The sequence below is a fragment of the Paramormyrops kingsleyae genome, chromosome 3, assembly GCF_048594095.1.
Source record: "Paramormyrops kingsleyae isolate MSU_618 chromosome 3, PKINGS_0.4, whole genome shotgun sequence".
In the NCBI taxonomy this organism is placed as follows: Eukaryota; Metazoa; Chordata; class Actinopteri; order Osteoglossiformes; family Mormyridae; genus Paramormyrops; species Paramormyrops kingsleyae.
In genome coordinates this window covers 13,276,588-13,301,339 of record NC_132799.1, presented here as the reverse complement: position 1 = coordinate 13,301,339, position 24,752 = coordinate 13,276,588, and the positions used below count along the sequence as shown (strand labels likewise).

General features: G+C 43.1%; 1 protein-coding gene across 2 annotated transcripts in view; it reads left to right on the top strand.

The window, feature by feature from the left end:
• Positions 1–6,746: 6,746 nt before the first annotated feature.
• rmdn2 (regulator of microtubule dynamics 2) overlaps positions 6,747–24,752 on the top strand; it is a 32,304-nt gene continuing 14,298 nt past the window's right edge. The window contains exons 1-5 of one of the 2 annotated variants that reach the window (XM_023822593.2): positions 6,747–6,961; positions 8,897–9,316; positions 19,154–19,322; positions 21,192–21,294; positions 23,806–23,866. In XM_023822593.2, the coding sequence (XP_023678361.2) occupies positions 8,898–9,316; positions 19,154–19,322; positions 21,192–21,294; positions 23,806–23,866 (752 nt within the window). In that variant the 5' untranslated portion in view covers positions 6,747–6,961; position 8,897. The remainder of the gene's footprint in view (positions 6,962–8,896; positions 9,317–19,153; positions 19,323–21,191; positions 21,295–23,805; positions 23,867–24,752) is intronic. The other variant, XM_023822592.2, reaches the window with a different exon arrangement.

Genomic DNA, 24,752 nt, shown 5'->3' with positions numbered 1-24,752 from the left:
TTTTCTCAGGGCATTTGGGGTAGCAACATAAAACATTGAAAGTAAGTTGTCTCTGTACAGTATGTATCAAACGTTGGTAGAAGTGTTCCCCCTAGTGGTCAGTTTTAAAAGCAGCTTATTTTCCTAAGGAGATTCCAAAAGTCAGCCTGCTAAAAGAAGCAATCAGTATCCAAGAAGGAACAAGAGCGCAAGATTCCAGTTGCTGTTTTGCAGTGTAGTTTTTTGTTTACAGTGTAGCTTTAGTTGCCATCAATGGCATTGACATCCAAAAAGAAACAGCTATTATTAAATTGAGAGAAAATGTAATTAAGCAGTTAATCCATCTATCCATCCATTCAAGCATTTTCTGTGCCGACTTGTCCTATGCAGAGTTACAAGGGACCGGAGCACAAGACAGGGAATAACCAGGACGGGGAGCCAACCCGGCATAAACAGTTCATAAATTGGTAAATTCAGATCTAGATAATAGGAAGTATAGATATTCTTTCTGTGTCTCTACCTGCATCCCCATCCCTCTTTCATGCGCTCTGTCCCCTCTGGCTGTTGACTCCCCTGCCACATGTCAGCATGTAGCTGTATGCAGAGAATAGCTATAGGAGCTGGAAGCAGATGGAAGACCTGCCATTACCCTGAGACAGTGACGGTATGCTGAGGCTGATGTTTATCTGCTTCATGCCCGACAAGGTCGGTGCTATGTGTCACGTACCGTCGCAGAACTGCCAGTGATGGTGGGGGTTGGGATGGGGGGGGGTCATAGAGATAAGACCGATTTCTCTCATTTCATGGGAGATCGTGTCTCCAAACACGTCCTCGGTGTGTCAGCTACGGGGCATCAGCCTGGCAGATGGTGACGGGGACAGTCTGAGTGGCCAAGGATTCCCCGGAGGGATGTGTCGTGTCACGATGCCCCATCTTTCACCACATGAGCATTTTTTCTCATGAAAAGGTATAAGTAGTTATATGAGTCCAAGAACTGTAACTATCAGTAAATGCAAGAATATATTTTGAAGATTGTGAGATGGTGATCAAGGCAGAGACCAGACAGCTAATATAAAGTATTAGTATAATATATATACTTTAAAACATTTTGCTGTTGGAGAATGGAATGATGTCATTTTTTGAGCAGGTGGGAGGGTTACAAAACCGAGGCACAGCTTTTTTTTTCTTCTTCAGTATGGAATCTCATAATACATGGCACTGAAATAATAATAATAATAATAATAAATTGAAATTTGTTTGTAACACTTTACTTTTTTGTAATAAACACATTCATAATGCAATCTAATGCTGCCATAAAGCGTTATAAACATGGCTATAAATATTTATAAAAAAGCATAACACATTATATGTTTATTATGCCATGTTTATTATGCATTATGAAGTTCTCTTCTGTAATACACTATAGATACCTTTATAATGCAGTTATAAAGTGCCCTTAATGCTTATACCGACCACTATAATGCATTATAAAGGTATCTATAGTGCATTATAGATGAGGACTTCATAAAGCATTCATAATGAATAATACACGTGGCTATAATTTGTTATGCCTTTTGATAAATATTAATAGCCATGTTTATAATGTTTATGAATGCATTATTATTTGTTATGTGTTCATAAATTAATAAAAACATGGCCTTGAGTAAAGTGTCACCAAATTGATTACAAACTGATAGTAAATCTACGTTCATCAATTAGCTATTTAGCTAAGTTATACATGGTGCTTTATTTATCTACCGTGAACAGAGAGGCATGGGTAAAGACCGTACTGCATGCACATTTCGCACTAAATGAGCTAGCATGTTTCACCATCTGATTATTTAAAGATTTCCTCCGAATGGAAGGCCGGGCCGCCGGCCTGGTTATGTGATGGACTGGCACCCAGCCGTGAGGGACAGGTTTGGGTCATAATAAGCTTTTATATTTCATGCTGAAACAAGCAGTACTACAAATGTCATTTAGGACTAGTAACATGAGGCAGGATCACAGTGCTACAGCCTGGCGCTGGGTCTCATTCGCTCTCTCTCTTCGTCTGGCACCATTGTGGGTTTGTATGTTATCAGATAAAGGGATTGTATGATCTTTCCTTGTTGAGCACCATCAGTGTGCACATTACACGTGGACAGCCCGTGTCGTGTTTCAGAAATGAACTGAGGTGAACCTGCCTTTGGCTTTCTAGAACATTCACTACACGAGCCAGCAGCCTGGGCTACTTCAGCACTGCAGGGTAAGAAGGGCCACATATTCACACACAGACTGGAGTAACAGCCATTGTGGGCAATGACATCTGCTCCATTGGCAGATTACCAACTCCATTTTCTGATTTGTCTTCAGGCTAAAATGTATCAAATGTACTGAGATGATGGGAATGGGTGACCTGTCTGGAAAGTGAGCAGCCACCTGCAGGATAAATGTTACAAGTTAAGCCCAAGTGACAGTGGCTCCTTAAAGGCTGAAATGACGCTGTGTGTGCCCACTAAGGGCTGGGCATCCCAGTGCTGTGCTGCCTGAAGGATCTGGGTTTATTCTCTCCTTCCCCTCTACTCTCCTCTATATCTACAGCTTAGATCCGCTACTGAAAATATCTATATCTAGATCCTTTTACTGAAAATATCTATATCTAAGACTTATTTCCTAAGATTTCTTATGGCAGTTGTGTTTCATTAATTACAGAAGTTGGAGTATGTTACAATTAAATCTTTAACAAATTTCTAGCCATTACAGTTTAAAATCTGTCCGGGTTTTTCCATTACCCCTGTTTAATTCTTAAGCAGTGCAAATATGTGTGACCCTTTGTGTTCTTCAGACCTAAGTAGTGAATTTGAACTACATCACAATTGTTTAATCATTTGAAAGTCTCTTGATATCACTGTTCAGTTTATACATGTGCTTTTTCTTTTTTTAAAAGTCTCTGTAGTTCTGAAAAGTAGCCCAGTCGTTGACCTGGGCTGCTCGGTCGCATATTAATGTGTTCCAGGATTATTCACATCATGAGTTACGCTGAAAAGTAAGACTGCTAATGAGACTGCAGAGTTCGGGGCTGCTGACTGAGTCATTATAAATCACTCAAGTTACTTGCACATGTACTAATTACTCTCTGACATCATTGACGGTTTTGCTCTTTTGTAGCCACTATTGAGTTATAATAGTTCACCTATGATACTTCTAAAATTCCCCAGCAGCATATTGGCTGTGGCATATTGGCTGATTGCACTCGCCACTGTGTTCATTAATGCCTGCCCCATTTGAGAAATGAACACCTGCTTCACCCAGCAGGATCTCCTCGGATCTCTAAGAAGGCTGGGTAGCCCAAGCTGTGCATAAGCACACGACAGTGTGTGTTGGAAGTCCTCTCATCCACCAGGACACTCTGCAGCTACATTCTCCTCAGCCTGGGACTTGTGAGCATCCCCAAGTCCTTCACCTTGGTGAGCTCCAGAGCCAGAGAAAGCCTGACCCCTGTGTGTGGAGCTAAGGACACCTACACCTAACTGGTATCTTTCTGTCTCCCACACTAACTTCGACTCCTTTTTCTGAAACCCCTCTCCATAACTAGCATCTAATCTGTCTGGGTCCTTCCCACTCCTGCCTACAGGAGGTCTGTACCTGACCTCCACTTTTCATCTGGTGGGTGCTTAAACCACACCATGGTTCCATATAGCAATTTTAGGGGTGAGTCCAGCCACGTCACATGGCTGCCCAATGAACGCCACCCCAAGGCTGGACTGCAGGGCTGGGTCCTAGTGAACACATTCCAGGCTGGGTAAACTGGTTCTTTTTGGTACCTTGTATTAGGGACCTTTGTTATATTGTGATTTTTTTGGCATCTACCCACAGACCTCTTCTCCACGGGAGGCCTGACCAGAAGCTCAAGCCCCAGACGGCATAGTTTTGAGCATCATTAAGACACTCAAACATTTCAACCACACCATGCTGGCCCAACCGTCTTCAGGACCCTAAGCAAAATTTAATTATCCTGTCATTTGTCATCTTCCTTGCCATTCTGACTGGCTGATTAAAATGGAGCCCCCTGGTGGCTGCTGGGCCCTAAGCAGCCTGCTTAGTTCACTTATTTCCTGAGGCCAGCCTTGGTCGGCATCACTGCAGTGGCACATTATTCATTAAAAAATGAAACACCATGAAACCGGTCAGGCTTTAACCAGGTGGCAAGTGAAACACTGTAACAGCAGTTAATGAGTGTTGGACCTCTGTCAGAGCCACCGAAGTGGCATTAAAAATGACTGGAACCAAGATTTATTGCAGTGTTGAGAAGACTAAACTTTTGCTTACAGATATGCAGTTTTAAATGTTCCTTTTCATGAAAGAATCAGCTTGGAGAGAAATGCAGCATGGCAGCAGTCGGAACAGGATACCTCCTGCCCCGGGACTTGGGCCCCCCTGTGAACAAGGTAAACGTGCGAGTGCTTCTGTACAGCTGCAGTTATTTATAGCTATATTTGTACTGAGATAGGTTTATCGTTGGGCTTTGACCCCAGTCGGGGCACGGCTATGGCTGGATGCATGTCAGTTATCGCCTCATCTCCCACCATTGAGCGGGGTGAAGCTGTTTCTGACACGCTTCCTTTTGAGATGCATGTACCCGTTTTTCCACAGAATGCAGGCTGAGGGCTCTGAACAATGCGGACAGGCCCGGGAGGACGGCACGCTGAAGAAACTGCACGTAGCGATCCCCAGGCCTCCCCCCTCCCGGCCCACCCCCTCCGCCAGCTTCCTCCCATTCACCACGTCTCCACTTTCCCTCCTGATAAAGAGCACACACAAATCTATCCAGCACAAGAAGAACAGAAATGTGGTAGGTTGATTGTTCTGGAGATAACAGGACTGAAGTGTTATTGTGACAGACAGTTTGCAATAGTGTGCAGCAAGCAGAGTCAGGGTCCGTGTCTCTGTTCTCCCCTTCAGATCTACTCTACACTACAGTAGCTACAACCTCTCAGATCATCTCCGGTCTGAGTTTCCCTTCTTCCAGGGTTAGGGCTGGTCTGGTATACTGGGCATTTTCCCAGTGGGCCAACAGGTATTATGATGGGGGCACCCCCTCCCCCCACTATCCGTTTGGCAAAGTTTACTGTGCGGGATCCAAAAGTCCAGGCCTGATTTTTAATCCCAGTCCAGCCATGGACTGGTTTGACTAATTGGAAACATATTCCATCAATTCATCCACAGATGTTGGTCCTGAGAATCCATTCCCGGGCTGAGAGTGTGAGCCTAAACGCCAATGTAGCACAACTTTCACACAAAGCATCTTTTGAATTTATGCTGCATTTTGTGCTTGAGTTGTGAAACCCCTTCCTGTCTTGCTCTTTTGGGCCATCAAAGATTCTTTCAATTGCACTTTATGAACCTTAATTTTGAAAATAATTACCACCATGTACATGATTAGAATAATAAGCATATAATGTGTTAAATAGTGTAAATTGGTAACAGGGACCGTGAAAGGTTCAGACCAAAATAACAGACAGTTAGCCTTGTCTGGTGTGACTTAGATGTTCAAGGATGAGCAGATTAAACAGATATAAAGCAAACACAGCATGTTGTGCAGAGAAGGAAGCTGAAATCTCAGGTAGGTTTTCCCTATCAGCATGACTTTTTAATGCTTGTTCTTTGGATCATACCTTTTGTTAGTTGTACTGTGAAATTGAGCTCTCCAACACTTCACATTGTCTGCTCTTTCCGTTCAGTATGAATTACAACCAGTGAACTGAAAAGGACTAATCTGAACAGATGAACGGATATTTAGTTTCAGAGACATGGCTCATTTCAAAATTAGTATGCAATAAAGATTATTAAAAACTGTAATATAAATTTCTAATTGTATTTTAGTCTTGCGTAGGAGTTGTTTTCAGTTCCTTGAATAAAATGTACCAGTATAAGTGATATGTTAAAAATGAATATGAAGTTATGAAGTAAGTTAATCTTCGCACCAGCATCTATGCAACCACAGCTAGTCAGTTCGCTCTCTGCCTCTTCTGAAAACCAGCCACACCAGGCTAATAGCTGGTTTAACGTTTTGTGTCCCAGCATACCGAATGGCTGCTTGCTCTCCAGGTTTTAGTTCTTTTTGCCCCGTGGTTTAGTTTGGGTTATCGCCCCCTAAGCTCGCTATATTGATTTTGTGACTTTCTGCCTGTGTTTAGACCACGGATTTGGGTCACCATTTGGATCTGCTTGCCATTGTTTGTCTCTAGCTCGTTTTTTGACCCTTTGCCTGCACTTGGATCCTGGAGTATTTAAAGAGAAATGATGAATTGCATTTAATAAGTAATCACATTTCTTGTAGACTTTCCAACTTCCAATGTTGTGGTTATTTAAAAACCCGAGAGAGCAATAAAGACTTATTTCCAGTCTTTCTTATGGTATTGGGTTTAGAAAGGTAAATGTTAATTTTCACACTCAGAGACTCAGGTCCGTTTTTTTTCTGAAGAAAACAAGCCAGTTATGTCAAAATAGTCAAGCAGCCATTTGTCTAATCTAGCAGTCTCTTACTAAAATTAAAATTTGAAAAATGTTAAATAATTTCCTCAGATTTTTATTGACATTTGCTCATTTAGATGATATTATTATTATGTTTTTTTATTTTAAATCTGTTTTTATTTTCAATTTGAAGCAATAATTTTACACATATTTAAAATTCACTGCAAAAATAACTATTAAATGCCTTATTTAAGCACACGACAGGAGGGCAAACACTCAAATTCCTAGTTATAAACCTAAGGCAGTATCGTATCTGACGCTCCAAGGATAACAATTGTTGTGTGTGACAGTGACATTGGACTTTTTCTTTATATTGTTCTCTAATTCTCGCGTACTGACACCGGTCACCTGCCGGGTTTCCAGGTGGAACGGGACTTCCGAGATACCTGCGGGCGCCGGACTGATTTCACTGTTGCACCGTAAACTTTGATAGCACCGGGAAGAGGGACCTTGTTCTACTCCCAGAGTAAGAGCCTTTATAGGCTTATGTATAATGACAGTTTTCATTAAGAACTTAGTGTTTTTCTCCACTCACTATAAAAATATTACTTTAATCTACTGTATTGCTGTCGTCGTGAAAATGTCCGCCGTATCGGCCGCATAGCCAGCAAACTTTATACCTGTTCTGTGATATCTGAGCTTGTGTTTCTCCTTCAGGATCGAGTTCAACATAGTGCAGGTGTCTTCTTGGTAGATGCCTGTGTTGTTATTTGGCTTTCTGGTTGACATTAGCTTTTTACTCTAGCCGTTTACCTAGCGGGGTGGTGTAGAGTTTTTATGATTCAGCTTTTCATATTTTTTGGGTCATTTATAGCATGTGTTATTCTGGGGAATGGCGCCTGGTCTGGTGCTCCCAGGGATGCGAGAAATCCACTGAGGCAAAGCTGTTTTGGTGTGTTAATCTGATTAATCTGCTTTATCTTGTTCGTTAGCCACAAACTCACGTACTCCTCGGCCCAGGTGACTCTCGGAGTAGTACTGTCCAGTAGAGCAGCACCTCTGATTCACCTAGTTAGTTATTTATTTTCTGAAGGTCTCCTGCTTATCTATTTGCTGTCGTTTTTTATGGTTTACTCGGTTGCTGTATTATGATACAGATTCCAAAAGTAATGTTTATTTCACCCGGGGAAACAAACAGTTTCTTCTTTCTTCCATGAAATGTACCCAGATGCATTTTTCCACAGTAGCTAATAATATGCAACAATGAGGTTTATGAGTATATAGTTGAGAGAATTTCTTTTGTTATAATCGTGGATTTGCAGTGTCTCTTAACTGGGTTTACTTAAATAATGAAAGGGATTATATGTGTGCTGTGATACATACTGTTACTGTGCACATAATAGGAATACTCCATTCCATATAAATAGCTTCAGAGTCTGTTGGGAAGGAAAAGTGGAAGGTAAACATTGTAAGCATTGTGTCATCTTGGGTGAGGTTATTTGCCAAGTAAATAAATCTTGGCTTATATAATGCTGATCTGGTTTTGGCAGCTCAGTTATCTGTTAAGTATATTGTGAAATAAATGTCATGTCTTACTATATAAGGCTGTGTATCTTGTGAACTTGTCTTGGCTAGTTGTTCATATTGCAGGAAAACTAATACTAAAGTATTTTTCCTTGGAGAAAAAGCACATACATCTCATTTAGTAATTTGTAGTAAATGATGGATGCTTGAATAAAGTTTCCTGACAGAAATGAAAGATTTGACATTAATAATTATTTCATATCTTGGAACAGCTACATTTACAATTAATGCATAGTCTTCATATAGTTTATTTAAAAATATATTTTATTGTATATTTATAATCTGTCTTCAGGCGTTTCTTTTTCTGGATAGCATATGTTTTCTTAGAATAAAAATAAAAGACGTTACCACTTTACAATAAGGCTCCCTTTTGCCACTTGTAAATGGTAGTAACTCATTAATAAAAAGAAAACTGTTATAACTTGTTTAAAATTGTCTATTGATAATTTACAAAGTGTTACAACCTAATTAATAACCAGATTGTAAACCATTTATAAACTCTTTATATGGGTAGCCTTATTGTAAAGTGGCACCTAAAAGACTTCTTGATATTCACAGGATTGTAACAAGGAAAACTATGATGGCTCCCATCTGTAACTCCTGTCCTCGGGGAAAATGCCTGCTGTGATTTGATGGCCTGCAGTGTGATACACTGATTCTATTAGGCCAGATACAACCTTTTTCTCAGAGACCCTGCTTACATTCATCCCTCTTTCAACACCCCATAGTTTTTCATAAAGTATTAGCAGTATATAAGCAAATACAGTAAAGCTCAAAAACTGCACTTGCAGGTCTTGATGATAGGTATGGTTTATGTTGTGAAATATTGTGGTTGAAATGGCACGTCTTCCATATTTCTGTGTCGCCATCTTTCCAGAATGGCCCAAACGGACACCAGGCTCCTGGTTTTGGGTGCCCTGGCTGGGGCCGCTGGTGTCAGCTTGGCGGTGATCTGGTACCGGAGCCGGCAGCAAAGCCACATCAGGAGCCCCCCCACACCACATCTCTCCAGCAATGCCCTGTGGGCCGGCCTGGGCAGGGGGCCGCCCGTGGAGCTGTCGTTGGACAGGCAGCAGGAGATTCAGGAGCACCTGTGCGCCCTCGTCCAGTGTGTCTCCGAGCTCAAGGAGGAGGTGCTGGCTTTGAAGAAAGCCCTCCCTCAGCTCCAGGACCTGGTGCAGGATGAGCTGCGTGGGCAGCGCTCTGCCTCTGGACCCCGGACCCCTCGCCGGAGGAGGGTCCCTGGGAGCAGCAGGGGAGAGAGGGAGAGCTCCGAGGAAGGCGAGAGCGAGGGAGGGTGGGTATGCTTGATGTCCAATGAAACATCTCTGTGTTCGTTCAGACCATTCCACATAGCAGTAGTAACACCAAGAGAAGCACTATCATGTATGACTGATCTTGTATTGCTTCTTTACATAATGATCTGCGTCACAATTGTCACCAACTGACTGATTTCCATAATGATTGATTTAGTTGCCCCTAACTGGAAATTCAGATTATAAACCAGCAGAAATAATGTCACTCTTGCAGAGGTGTTGGCTCCTACTGTGGAGTTATACCTTCCTATACTTTGGCTGGGTGGTTGGATGTCTTTCATCGCAATCCTCTGGCAACACAACAATGTGCTGAAAGTTGACGATCCGCCGTAAGTCGCTTGGATGAGTCACATGGGCAGATGCTCTTCTGTCTTAATGTGCCACACGAAAGTGGGAAGCTGAGCTCGCCGTTCGGTCGACCCAGACGCCCCGCTGCGTTTTCTCCCGGGGTCTCTCGCCAGAGGTGCTCTGCCCCTTAGTTGATCCGTGTTGTGCCCCAACTGGCAGGTCTGCGATCCACCTTGGTGCCTTTAAAGCGCCTTCCTCTTCTGCCAAGAGCCAAATATCTTGATCCCATTCCAGGACGAGGTAACATAAACAGTTTTTTTTTCCCAATTCAAGAGAACAAAACATTAACAGGAATATCATGGAGCCTATCGCTGAGGCATTATGTCTTTCATTAGGAGTTTCTGTGTGTTTCAGCAGTTTTTTTTTCCCCCCTTCCTGAAGTGCCAGCACTTTACCGGTCTGGTCATACTCTGAATGTAACCCAGTTCTCCGTCGCTAACACCTGCTTTCGGCAGCTTTGAAAAAACAAATCCCTCCATGCAGTTTTGGACCGAAGCCACAGAGCTGTAAGAGAGCAGAGACTCGGACTGACAAATGCATGTGCAAAGCAGAAAAACTCAAACTTTTAAAGGGCCGGCGGTGAAAAGCATACAAATTGTTGCAAGTAAAACATTGTACTTTTAAATGGCGAAATAAAAAAGGCTGCTGCTTTTTAAAAGGCTTATCAGTTGCCTTTTTACCACATATCAACTTCCTGGGTGGCCTTTATCAGTCTGCATGCTATATTGTGCTGATTGGACACGCCATCCAGAAAGCTGTACTTTCATTGGTCAGGGACACTGACTGAGGACACTGAGTACAGTATCACTGGAATTACTTAGATATGGATTTTGTCGTATCCTGAGCTCTTCTGCATCTCTGGGATCGCTCCCCCAGTGTGGATCCCCTTACAGCCAGTGCTGTGGTTACCCAGAATCCTGTGTGCTGTGTCATCAATACCGTAATGCGCAGGTCTTCATTTACAAGCTCAGGATTGTTAGCAGCAGTTTGTTTTATCATGATTCATCTTTGGTAATACTGAGGTCTGCGCCGTGATGTATTTCGATTAGCTGGGGTGGGTGGCGGTCAGTCATCTTGATGTTTGAAGCAGTGTGTTTTATTCATCGGAAGGTGATAATGGTGGATCTTTTGACACCTTAATCGCGAGCACTTCGTTTCGGTGGCGTGCCTGTCACCGCGCACACCAGTGCCAGCAGAGGAGACAGGATCAGCGCCCCGAGGGCAGAATTTCTCCATGGGACCTGCATGGGCTGAGGTCTGAGGATCTGAGTCATGCTTAGCGCAGTGCGTCTGTTCAGACGGTACATAGACCCGCTAGGCTGTAGGCGACCAGGGCAGCCACGTCCACTGTGGCCTCATCCAGGTGGGGTAGGAGCCTGAGATGGGGAGTGCATGCTGCAGCTGTCAGGGCACTGGGATTTGGCATGGGGGTGGGCGATATCGCATGAACTTTTCTCTATAGAAGGCGACAAGAAGGCCAACATCAGACTGGCCCTTTAAACTGTGTCTCCCAACCACTTAGATGGGAGTCTGCCACTCCTCTAACAATCACAGCGTCTAACAATCGAAGCAGAAAGTTAGTTTCTCACAGCCGGTAAAAACGATTGACAATCTAGTATTTACCCTATGGGTGTCATTAAGGGAACAAACATTTTTTTCTCTCAACCTAGAGTTGGCTGTCCGCACAACTAACGCAAATATGCTCGATATCCATCCTTAAAACTGTCGGTAGGGAGCTTTTAACCCTCGGAATGGGCACTAGGTGTAAACTTTATATAATCTGCTCAGATTTTTATCTTGGTCTGTGTTAATAAGAACTGTTACTTTCTGGTTTTTTTTGTTTTTTTGTTTAATCCCTCTAAAAATCCTGCAGTAATGCTATGTTAATGCTAGCTGGTAAGGTAAATGCGGACTGTGGGGGATATTGAACATCTGTTCAAATATTTCATGTGGGCATGAGGTAAGAAATATAAGGGGGGGGGGGAATCTAATTATCGATTAACAGGTACACACTTATCGACTTGCAGCTGTATCAAGCCAAGAAGTTTGGTCTACAGTTGTTAATTTTAGAGTAAAATAACTGAAAGAAACCACACAATTTAGCAGTGCCATTTGCTTTTGAGTCCGACTGATTATCTCTTAGTGTTCCCCAGGCAACACATTACACAGCCAGAAGAGGGATGTGGATGGGTTAAATGAGCAGTTTTTGGGCATGGTAATCCCCCCATGATGTCCAGTGACAGTGTGATGTGGATGGGTTAAATGAGCAGTTTTTGTGCATGGTAATCCCCCCATGATGTCCAGTGACAGTGTGATGTGGATGGGTTAAATGAGCAGTTTTTGTGCATGGTAATCCCCCCATGATGTCCAGTGACAGTGTGATGTGGATGGGTTAAATGAGCAGTTTTTGGGCATGGTAATCCCCCCATGATGTCCAGTGACAGTGTGATGTGGATGGGTTAAATGAGCAGTTTTTGTGCATGGTAATCCCCCCATGATGTCCAGTGACAGTGTGAGGTGGATGGGTTAAATGAGCAGTTTTTGTGCATGGTAATCCCCCCATGATGTCCAGTGACAGTGTGATGTGGATGGGTTAAATGAGCAGTTTTTGGGCATGGTAATCCCCCCATGATGTCCAGTGACAGTGTGATGTGGATGGGTTAAATGAGCAGTTTTTGTGCATGGTAATCCCCCCATGATGTCCAGTGACAGTGTGATGTGGATGGGTTAAATGAGCAGTTTTTGTGCATGGTAATCCCCCCATGATGTCCAGTGACAGTGTGATGTGGATGGGTTAAATGAGCAGTTTTTGGGCATGGTAATCCCCCCATGATGTCCAGTGACAGTGTGATGTGGATGGGTTAAATGAGCAGTTTTTGGGCATGGTAATCCCCCCATGATGTCCAGTGACAGTGTGATGTGGATGGGTTAAATGAGCAGTTTTTGTGCATGGTAATCCCCCCATGATGTCCAGTGACAGTGTGATGTGGATGGGTTAAATGAGCAGTTTTTGTGCATGGTAATCCCCCCATGATGTCCAGTGACAGTGTGATGTGGATGGGTTAAATGAGCAGTTTTTGGGCATGGTAATCCCCCCATGATGTCCGGTGACAGTGTGGGCGTCTCTCTGTCCCCACGTTTTGCCTTGCCATAGCTGAAGTGATGTGGTGATGTCATCTGGCTCCAGAGCATAGTTCAGTACATTATAATGTAACAGGTCTGTCTAAACACATATACCAGCACAAGGGCCCCCTGCCAGTCCCCTCTGGGGGAGGGGGGGTAGAGGTATCTTCTCCCCCCATCAGTACTGTACAGCTGGCCAGCTGTGTTGTATCCCCCATACCAAAAGGGGAAAGAACAATTTTAAGATAATCCTTGTAGACTTTCTACTAACTGGATTTGAGGAGATTATGCTCTGCATAGCTGGTAAGACATGCCTCATTTGTATGCATTTTCAGCAGTAAACGATAAGAAGCTGTTGCATGCGTGCAGACAGTCCGCAAAGCCCTCCTCGATGCAGACCCCGCATCGGCCAAGACCTGCGTCTGCGTGCTAATTACCGAGCAGCACCTGGCGGCACCTGGCAGCACCGGGGCCACGCCGGCAAACCCGCGCCGTACCTCTGCACACGGGAGTCTCGCACTGTTTGCTTTTCACCTGTTAAAACAGATTCTTCCCCCTGTCCGGACCTGAGGAAGCCACAAATCTCAGCCGCTGTTTGCTGAGCGGGCCGCCAATTTACCCGCATCCTGTAGCAACTCGTCGCTCCTGTGGTTTTGCTCCCTTAAATGATAGCATTTGTTTATATAAAGCTTTCTGTTGAAATTGGCACGGCGACATGATAGGGCCTCAAGAGGTTATAGATCCTCGCCTAAAAATCGAAAACCAAAGGGGGGGGGGGGGATGGTATGTGATTGCCGTTTACTGATTGGCCTCATAAACGTTGCCTTGTGTCCATATTTCATCGTTCAGTTCCATCAGATGTTTTTTCCATTTGAAATGTCGTGCCGTTACCTGCCGCTTGCACTCTTCTGTGCTTATTTGTGTGGAAACTGCATCGCTGTGCTTCAGTGGCTGGGGATGCCCCTCGTTAAATCCGGCGTCATTATACCTCATCAAGTAGACCTTGTTATCTCTCCATCTGCGTATTTTCTATGCTTTAGGCTTCAAAGACACTCTGCATCGTTCATATTAAACACTTTGGCAGGACTTAGTTACAAGTACAGAGGTTGTTCAGTTGTAATTATTGTCTTATGTTTTCTCCCTCCTGCCTTGTTTTTTTTTTATTTTACATTATTGGAAGAGAAGATCTTGCCCATTGGCATTTTGGCAAACTGGATGAAAAGGAACCCCACTTCCCTAATGAAAGATTCTCCTTAGCGAGACGGTTGTTTTGGCCAAAAGAGAGAGCTGTAAAATCGGTTTGTGAATTCCTGTCTCTGTTCAAAGGGCCAGTTGTTTGTGGGTGTTTACTCATAGCTGCTGGAATGTAGTGGAGGAAACCTGTCTGTTCTTTAACATCCATAAAACTTACCTTGAAACCATCTCACGTGCTAACTGCATTTCTGACGGAGATTAAGCTGATGTCTGAGAAAGTACGGTCTGCTTGGACCTCAATTGTCAGATCAAACTTTGTTTTATATACTTTTGTATTTGCGGTCTGTAGCTCTTAGGCAAGTTCCTGTCACCCTGCAGCTCCAGAGCTAATTTTGTACCCCTAGGCTTTCTTATTTCACTCTCCACTGGGGGGTGGGGGGGTGGGGGTGTGGGGTGACCTCAGCCAAATACAGAGCTCCCTGTAAATGGTTGTGATGGCAACCTTTCTTCCAGGGTGTTTTGTTGGCCATTTCTCTTGGCTACCTCTTGACAGGCATTCTACTTGTGGGGGTTTGGCTGAATATCGAAAAGCTCAGCTACCGATTCTCTTCCCGTTAAAGTGTCACCCCGTTCCCGACAGCAAGCATAAAAACAAAACGTGTTTTCAGACTAAAGAAAAGTTCAGGAACGTGCCAGATTGAAGCTGAGGGGTTTTACTGTCTATTTGTAAATCCTGGTTTCAGCTCGATGCCGTGAGCTTTGCACCATGAACTCAGGAAAAGAAATGCTTGGTAAATTGTGCCAGACTTCTTTTAATGGTGGTAGCTATGTTGGGATTTGTAATCTTTCTAATTGCTTATACATACACAGATATTTGTGGTGTCAGTAGTGTTGGAAATGCTCAGGGAAGGGGTTGCGTGTCAGTTTTTATCTTGCTGCGATATTTTTACATAAAAACATCTCAAAGTACAAGTGGCAGAACTTGATATTCGGCAGAAAGGAATAAAATTTGCATGCAGTAGGCAGAGCGCACCTCCTAAACATGGAGATCGGTGGAAGAACATATATTTTATACAACCGCCTGCAGTTTAGCGTTGGCTGAAACCCAGGGTCATGAGCGCAACCGCACTACTTACCACTGACTTGGCTAACGTCAGGTTTGCATAAATTGCTTCCCTGTTGTGAGGCATTGTTTTAGTAGTTATGTTAGCCTGAGGTAATAAATAGACTTATTATGGAACAGTGAGCAGACTATGCAGTTGCCTAAATCTCACTTTGAAGGCCTTACCTTTGAATGCAGAAAGAGAAACCGAATAGCAATCATGGGCGAATTGCATGCAGGGTTGATTGCAAATAATGAGCATCTTCATCTTCACAGGGACGGGAGCCTTAGTGAGGTCACTGCATTTGGCTGTGTTGATAATCTCCCGCAGCCTAGTCGCCCTCATCATGGCTGCTGTGTAATACCGTGATACGGCTTTCACAGAGTTGTGGTTTTTATATATCCGGTTAAGCCACTCCAGTGAGCTGTAATTTTCAGTGATAAAATATATTTTAGTGTTCCTTTGGTTCCTATTGCTGTTCTCTTTAAATAAACAAGAGCCCATTCATTGGCCCGCAGTCGTTTATGTGTTTCTGGCTGGACCTGTCAGGTTATCTCCCCCCTTTCTTTGCTTGGTGAGGTTTGGGAGCAGCCAGGTGTCCCGTTGGTTTCATGCTCCTAGTGTTTCCAGCCTGGCCAGGGAGGCTGTCGCTGGAGGCGGGCATCAGCACTACTAAATCCCTCACTTGGGAGAGAGACAGACAGCGGGCGGCCAGATTTCCATGGGGTTCTGCCAAAAAAACGCTTTGCGGCTTATCACGGTGAGGAGCTTGGTTTTTGGGGGGTTTTTATGTTCTCCCTGTGCAGCTATAAATGCAATGGATAGGAGATGATGTAGCGGCTGGAGGGGTAACGTGGCAGGAATGTGCTGATCTCTCCTTTATCGGGGCTGCCTCTGTCGCCACATCTGCCGAGCAAATAGCGGGACATGGCCGCTTCGGCTAACGAGAGGAGCAGCTCAAACGTTGCGCCGTTCCTGCATCGGATGCAGTCCATCCGTTCTTGCTCGATTTAGTCCAGCCATATTTGACCTCGGATGCTCCTTACAGCTATAGAAGATCCCTGAACTACCTGGAAGAGTTTAATGATTAGTCTGAAAGTCCCCCATCTACCTTCAGTGAATCTCCAGCCATCTGCTGTGAGCTGATAACAGTAATTCACGCTTGTTCCAAACGACTTTCCTCTGATGCATGTCTGTCAGCACCCAGACGCTCTAATTTAATAACTCGCCTGTTGCTGCAAAGGCTGCCAGCATCTGCACAAAAACAGGCTCCATCTGAAGGATGGTGAAGGCTGACCATTCCATGCTGGAGCCTGCAGCCCAACGGACCTTGAAACTCTAAAGTAAAAACAAGGACACGAGGATAGGGTACACCCTGAAGAAGATGCCAAGTAGGACAAGCGAATGTGGAATATGGATGGATGGGTGTTATCCATTTAAATTTATCTGGGATTGAGTTTAGAGTCTTTGCCACAACCCAGCGTGTGTGGAGTTTGCATGTTCTACCTGTGTTGTCGTGGAGTTTCCTCTGGGTTCTGTGGTTTCCCCGTTTTCCTCCCATAGTCAAAAAACTCGCTAACGTGAAGTGGAGTTATCAAATTGCCCATTGGTGTGTCTGTGTCTCAGCGGTGCACGTGCCCTGCGATGGGTCTGCACCCTGTCCTGGAATACTTCCTGCCTTGCACCCGTAACTTAGACCCTGCACCCCCATGACTCTGCAGGTGGGGACAGCAGAGGTTCTTTGAGCCGTTGAATTTCAAAGGTGTGTAATGAATGCAGATACAGCATAGATAAGCCTAGCTGTCTATAGCAAACAGGATGATTGAGAATCTTAACATAAACTTTATTGATCCCAGCAAGAGGACAACAAACCAAACCTTTGGTATTTTGGCAAGTACTAGATACAGCAGCAGCAGTTGAACTGAAAAGCCTTTGCAGGTGGAGGAAAAGATCAATAGAAAAATCTGTGGTTTGGCAGCCTAATCTCTGTCATGAATGGTCCTCAGTTTTTTTTATATCATCTTAAATGCTTATGACAGTTATCTCTGCTATGTTCTCATACTTAATCTGTTTTTAATTGTAGCTGTACTTCAATGTGTTTAACCTAAAAAACTGAACTCCAGAATTCCTGAAGACTATTTAATTAGTTTATTGTTTTGTCAGTGTTATTGTTGGGAAGATGTTTTTCAAAATCCCTTGTGCTGAGTGTTACTGAAGCGAAGCGCGGATGGCAGCTGTATTTCTCAGCGGCCTGTCGTATTTACTGCTGCCCAGTTGTTCCTCTGCTGCTTTGCCAGTGCTCTCCTGTGACGGGGTGCATTACACACTTATCCGGCCTGGTGCTGGACTGAGCATCTTTTTTAGGCTGATTGCACTGTTGGCTACCTAGAAAGATTCAGGCCTTTTGAGGCTGGAGACCCCATTTGAAGCAGATGTGAATTGTTGGCTGTAGGATCAGGGCTTTTTAATTATTTTTTTTTTCCTTGAATACCATTTGGAAGCTTGTGTGATGCATGGTCACTCGTTTGCCTGAATCTGCTCTGGCTTGAATGGTTTTCATTTGGATTTAATTTGAATTAGATCGTCTGTGCCCCAACTGGTTGGGCGAGCCTTTATCTTCCGTTTAGCTGTCCAACATGGTGAAGCTTCAGCCCGATGGCCTGCAGGACGAGCCGTTATCTTCCTGTTGGCTGTCCGGCACGGTGAAGCTCCTGCCCATCTGCCTGCAGGTGCCTGGCAGCCTGTCTGTCATCCTGTTTCTCCCTCGGCTCCGTTGTTTTCCTCCTGGGATTAGGGTGAGTGATGTTTAATGTCACTGTGGTGTCAGATCGAGGGGCGTAGCCTGGGCCTCCAGCAAGTGCCTCGGCTCCTCTTCTGAGTACAAAACCATCACTACTAGGCATTTCTCCAACCACTTATGACGCAAATGCAGCTTCTGCCAAGAGTTAATAGATCCCTTTCGTGTTTTCATCCCCCCCCCAAGTCTTTCATTTACTTGACTGTGTTATGTTTTTTTTTCCCCATTCCTCCCCCCCCCCCCACCCCCCCGGTGTGATCTGAGGTATAGTACCACTTCTAGTTGAAAAGAGGTATTTGAAACAAACAAGCCTCTAAGCACTCTGTGAGTAACCCTTTAAATATCCATTATGAGACGTCACTTCTTTTACTGACACATAAATTAAGCAATAATTACTGTGTGAAGCGCATGGTTTGCAGTGTTCTTTGGGAGGTATAAATCAGGTACTGAATGTTCTGCTCCATCTCGTAGCAGGTGGCACGATGGTCAGGGCTATGGGGTTTATGAAGGGGGTTTAAATTTACTGGTTTGGGGAGGGTGAGCCCTTGCCGTCACTGAGGGCATTTGCTAGTTTGTGTAAATACCTGCTTCCAGAAAGCGGAAGAATGTAGGATGAGTCAGTCTATGGACTATCGGGCTGATTGAGGCATGGATCTATAGTCCTGCTAAGGAATAGCACAGTGTGCTGTACGCACCTTCGGAACATGAGACCTCATGTTCAGGACATGCATGTAGCAGGGGCGGCCTGTGACTCAGGATTAGCGCTTAATGTCCATGGCTGCTGGTTGAAATCCTGTGGTTTTGTAGTTGGGTCCTTCAGCAAGACCCTTAACACCAGTTGCTTCATGGACTGGGACTGGCTTTATGAATTGTATGTCACTTTAAATAAAGGCATCTGCCAAATAAGCAATGCTTTGCAGAAGTTGTGTACTGTCGTTGAGTAACAAATTATCACATATTTCAGTGCCCGTGATATGCATAGTGATATTTACATTTTTAGCTAATGAAAATGCAGAAGTTTTTGTCAAATCAATAGTTTGGGCACTGAAGCAATAGAGCAGGAACATTAATTGATTCTTTCTCTTTTATGTCTCTCTGGTCCCATGTAAAGTACCTTGTTTAGTTCTCAGACCCATCTTTGACGTCTTTCTCTCGCGGAATCCTCTCGTTGCTGTTCATTGACGGATCTCCATGCCATGTGCCGCCCATGATGGGATACGAGGACAAAGCTTCTCCCTTCTGTTGCCCTCCAGGTATGTAACTGCGCACACAGACACCGAAGATGATGAGGAGGTCCCAGCCCGCACTGGAGGGGTGGCGGACAAGCTCAGCCTTCTGCTGAAGAGGGTGGACGGTCTTCATAAGGGCTCAGATGCAGAGAAAAAGGAGGGCTTCAGGGCACTGGAGGACATGAAGGACAAGGTAACGGGCAGCAGAAAGTCATGTTAAACTTCAACACGGTTTGGTCTCAGCTTGATCCCGATCACTTTCTCTGGTTTAAATTTGTAATTGTCTGTCTGTTTTTAACTAGAGTTGGGAAATTTATCACATTAAAGAATAGCATTCTTTTTAAAGTCACGAGGCTTTATTATTTCTGTGATCGAATTAATGCATTTGATATCCATGATATCCAACGGGAGAACAGTATGAGCAAACCTATTATATAATATTCTTCCTGGTAGTAAACAACGCAAGACTTTATGTTATGATGTTACACAGAATCCCAGAAATCAAAACATTCATTTAGCATCTCAGGGGGAAGCTGATGATACATTTTATCTAATTTTAAGAGTTGCCAGACAGACATACATAGTATAAAAATATCATTATTTCTTTTATTTAATTGAAGTGTTATGCCTTAAAATTTAAGATCTTCCATGTTATTAAGTTCACTTTCAGTGGTTGTCAGGCTTCTGTTTTAGAGCCATTTGCCAAATAGGTTTTAGATTGATAATTTGGCTGGAATTAGTGTGTCAGTCCATCTTTTGAGTACCTGCAGTTACAGTATATGTGGTATATGCCTTTTCAGTTTCTTTGCGAAAGCATTGAAATTTAGAGATTTAATGTGTAGGTATTTATGATTATAAGTTTTAATGTTATGTGTGATTAATTACGATTAATCACAGAAAACTGTGTGATTAGTATGTTTTTAACTTATTCAAAGCCTTGTGGTGCTTTTCCACTGACCATACCTGACATGTACTGTGAACTGGCAGTTTTCCAATGAAAAGTATACGAGCCGTACCTGGACCGAAACCGTGCTGACATGGGCCAAAACTGGAACTAGACTGAGCTGGTTGCATCACCACCATCTGATTGGTCGAAATACGTGGAGAAACCGGTATTCTGTGCATGGATTATCTGAAGGAATGGACTGGAATAGAATGTTTTATTGTCATTGCACAGATGTACAGTGAAATTTATTGTGTCCCCTGAACAAAGTATACTAAATACAGAATCTTCCAAAAGATTCAACAAATATAAATGCTCTGCATATGAAGCTACACACACGCTTAATAATAGTAATAATAGTAATAATAATAATAGATACTTTATTGATCCCTGTGGGGAAATTCTCTTTTTTTTTTATTATTATTTATTCTTTAATTTTATTTTATTTTAGAATTTTGGGGAAATTGTCTTTCTGTAGGTGAGAGTAAGCTGGGTGCAAACGGCAGCCACCCATAGCAGCACTCTAAGGGTTAAGGGCCTTCCTCAAGGCAAAAACACAAGCATTAATATAAATCAATAAGATAAAAAGTGTATATTCTGTATATTATTCATTATTAGTAGTACCACACATCGCAGTGCATTCTCAAGAACTCGGAACTACTTCACAAAGCACTATGGAACAGCTGAACGGAATAGATAAGTAATGTAAATTCATGCAAGCAGAAGTTAATTCCGCTAGCGTTTGATACTTGCTTAACGTGGCGATTCTCACAGACAAGCTAGTGGAAATTAGCACACTTTAAAAAAATTAAATAAAAACTGCACATTGTAAATCATGATGTACACCGTGTGAACAGTAAACACCTCCAAAACCTCGTTCTCCAAACCTGCCAATGCCTTTACAGAGCCGACCCTTTTCCGTGCAGCTGGAACTGTGTTCTAACTACTCCCTCCGCGGCATGACTCGGGTTGGGTCGGTTCTTCTATGCCAGTGGAAAAGGACCATAAAGTTTCACCTTAAACTGTATACAGCAGTCTTCAGAGAGGAGGTGGGCCTGCTGTTCTATGCATGACTTGGTTAATTTGACAGGTGGTTAATTCATGGTCCTCTGTCTGCAGTTTGGAGAGAATGAGCAGCTCCTCTGGCGTCTGGCTCGGGCGTACAAGGACTGCCATGATATGGCCACTAGCCTCGAGGACAAGAAGTATTATGCCGAGGCCGGTAAGCCGGCTTCATGTCAGCTGCTGTATCTGTGGAACCTCATGCAGCCTGTGGATCCCCCGGTTCTAGTTCTAGATTTTTTTGACAAGTCAATGTAAAGCACCTTATTTAGAATCGTACTTAGGTAACCTCCTTAATGCTGTCTGTTTGTGTTGTGTTTCTACTATCACTGGTTGTTTTTTATTTCCATCCATCCATTTTCTGAAATCGCTTATCCTATTCAGGGTCATGGGGGGGTCCGGATCCTATGGGTGCAAGGCAGGGCCCGTCGCATGGCACGTTCACACACCATTCACTCACGCGCACACCTATGGGCAACTGGGGCACATTTTTGGAGTGTGGTGGGAGGGGGACCAGAGTACCTGGAAGAAACTCCACAATAGCACAGTGAGAACATGCGAATTCCCGACACATGGAACCCTGGCGGAGACTTTAACTCAGGTCCCAGAGGTGTGAGTGCTAATCACTGCACCACCACGCCATTCTATTTTCTATTTCTTTAATCATTTTGGTAACACTTTACTTAAGGCCATGTTTGTAGTAATTTATAAACACATTCATAATACATTCATAATAAATATGGCTATAAATATTTATTTAAATATATAAATATAAAAAAGCACAACACATTATAGCTATGTTTATTATGATTGCTTTGTGAAGCTCTCATCTATAATGCACTATAGATACTGACCATTATAATGTATTATAAAGGTATTAGAATTAAGGATACATTGTACTGCATTATAAAGGTATCTATAGTGCACTATAGATGCGAGCTTCATTAAGCAGTCATAATGCATAATAAATATGGCAATAATGTGTTATGCTTTTTATAATGACTATTTATAGCCAGGTTTATAATGCTTTATGGATGCACTATAACGCATTATGAAAGTGTTTAGAAATTACTAAAATTATGGCCTTTAAAGTGTTACCAAAATTTGTAACCCTTATATTTAACCTAGTTTTTGCCATGAATATAGCTCTAGCTGCTTGCGTGGTATGAAAACTCTATTAACTCATCCGGCCTGTGAACAGGGACACGTTTCACCTCCGTTTGTTTGTGATCTTCACTTCAAGGTTGTAAACTCACTTTAGGGGTTTAGCAGGGAAATTGTGGGTAATAAATTCCTTAGAACTCTTAAGTGCGGATATGCACCGGAGCTCCTGCTGTGAAACTAACGCGGCGTCTTAAGTGGTTAATATGCACCTATGGGTTGGGAGGCTGGTCATGTGGGGGCTTCAGTCAAACACACACCTTTCCCAGGGGTGAGAGGAGCTGCCTAGCCTCTTCCTGTCCTTATATAACCACGGAAATGCGTCATGTGCTGGGATTGCACATAAATTATCATTGACTGAGCCAGCTCCTCTGTGGGTTTCCGCAGAAGCCTGAGATTTTTAACATTTTTGTCATGTTTCGATCAGAATAAGTGTCAGTCGCCGCAGGTTGGGTGAATTCAATAAAACACGCTTTGCCCTGTGATGCCTACAGTTCCAACATACCACATTCTGAAGTTTTAGTGCATCAGGTTGAAATATTAGACTAGATTCGCAATCACTTGGAACGGATATGATTAAAGCCCATATGTGGAGCTCATGATTTCTTGTTAACCTGATATGATTCGCTTATCTCTATCTGCTCGCTTGTACAATTATTTTCAATTTAACTTTCAAAACTGCAGGTCATGAACCATAGACCCCAGTTGATTCGCTGAGATCCCCACCTCTTTTGCCTTTTGTTAACATTTAGTTTTAGGTCTTGCAGAGAATTACTATAAAAGATCTGTGGTCACGGGGCACTACTGAAATACTGTAATATAATCATCACGATTTAGAGTAACAGTAAGTGGTGTTTGCAGACCATCCAGAGTGCAGGTCTCGCTCCCTTGGTTGGCCATCCTTGATGTGTTCTTTGCAAACTCCCCTCAGTCTGCCCACGTTTTACGAAGCGTGGGCCCTGCAGTCTTTTTTAATTTCTGTTGTATTTGAGGCTTTTTTTTGTATTTTGCAGAGCGTATAAATAAAATTACATGCAGTGCTCACAGAAAGTCTTGAGATACTTGCTTAATTCAGTAACAATATTGCAAATTTATTGCTTTTTTTTTTTTTTTTTTGTTGTTTATGAAAAATATTTATCACATTAGAAACAACCAATAACGTAAAACATTCATTTCACTTCTAAAAGTGCTGTTCTGAGTTAAAAAGTTCATTAACAAGCAGTCTCACTGGATAGTTTTTGATTAGTAACACCTTTGCAATAACTTGGAGCCAATGACTGCAATTGCAATTAATAGCAGAATGGCAAGAATATAACTGAATGAGTAAAAAAAAAATTACAATAATAACAAAATGTCTCTTATATGTTAAACATTGCTTGTCAATGGACTTTTGTTATGAAACCAATAAATCTGCGAGATTTTTTACAGAATTAAGGAAACATCCCAAGACTTTGTGAACACTGTAGTAGTGTGTTGTGTGGAGCTGAGGATCATCCGTCGTATCTTACAGGAAAAACCATTGGAAGGGAAGCTGTCACGGTGAACCCGAGATCTGCCGAATGTCACCAATGGTAAGTTTGCATTGCCCTTATTTTAAAACGTTTAACACCTAGATTATTGCGTAATATGTCCACTTTCCCTCATATACAGTGTTCATATTCACTATGACCAGAAAACTACAACTGTTAGTGTAAAAGCAAAGTTTACAAGGTTTTGTTCTGTGGTGTGGAGGCGCATATGGGAAAACTCTATTTTATAAAAATCCTTGACTGCAATGAAAAAACTGAACAAATTTTTTGTTTGGTTACTTATGGTTATGGTTAGGGCTGGGTAGGGGTTAAGGTTGTCATAGTTGACATTAGCATTTTTCCCATAGAAATGAATGAGCGGTACCCAAAAAGATATGATTGCACGACTGTGTGTGCGTGCGCGTGTGTGTGGTCATGCACACATACACACAGGTGCAGATACACAAACATGTACAAGAACAAGCATGCAGTCCTGTACAAAATAAATATAGGACTGCCAGTGATTGTGTGATGTAACTGGTCACCACTGCAACAGCTCTTACATTCTTCATTACCAAAAAAGAACATCTAACAGTTGTCATATTTAATGATATATCAATTCCCTGTATCAGTGTCTTCATTATGCTTGCCCTTGAATAATTGCTGGAGGTGCCCTTCTTGATTCCTGGCTGTCCTGATTCTCACCAGTTTTGTGCGGTGAGAGAAATAGCATTCAGGTCTTGCTGGCTCTTCATTAGAGCTTGGTGGTGCACCTCTGCACCTCTCACCAGTCTTTTGGGCACCTGAGCTCTTCTCACCAAACAGCCGACTCGATGACGGCAGCCTATGTCTCTTTGGAGAATCCTTTCTGCCGAATGAGTGGTTGCTGAGGGAGTCCTGAAGGAGACACATTACCCGCATTTTGAAGGAGTGTCAGTCACGGCACTAA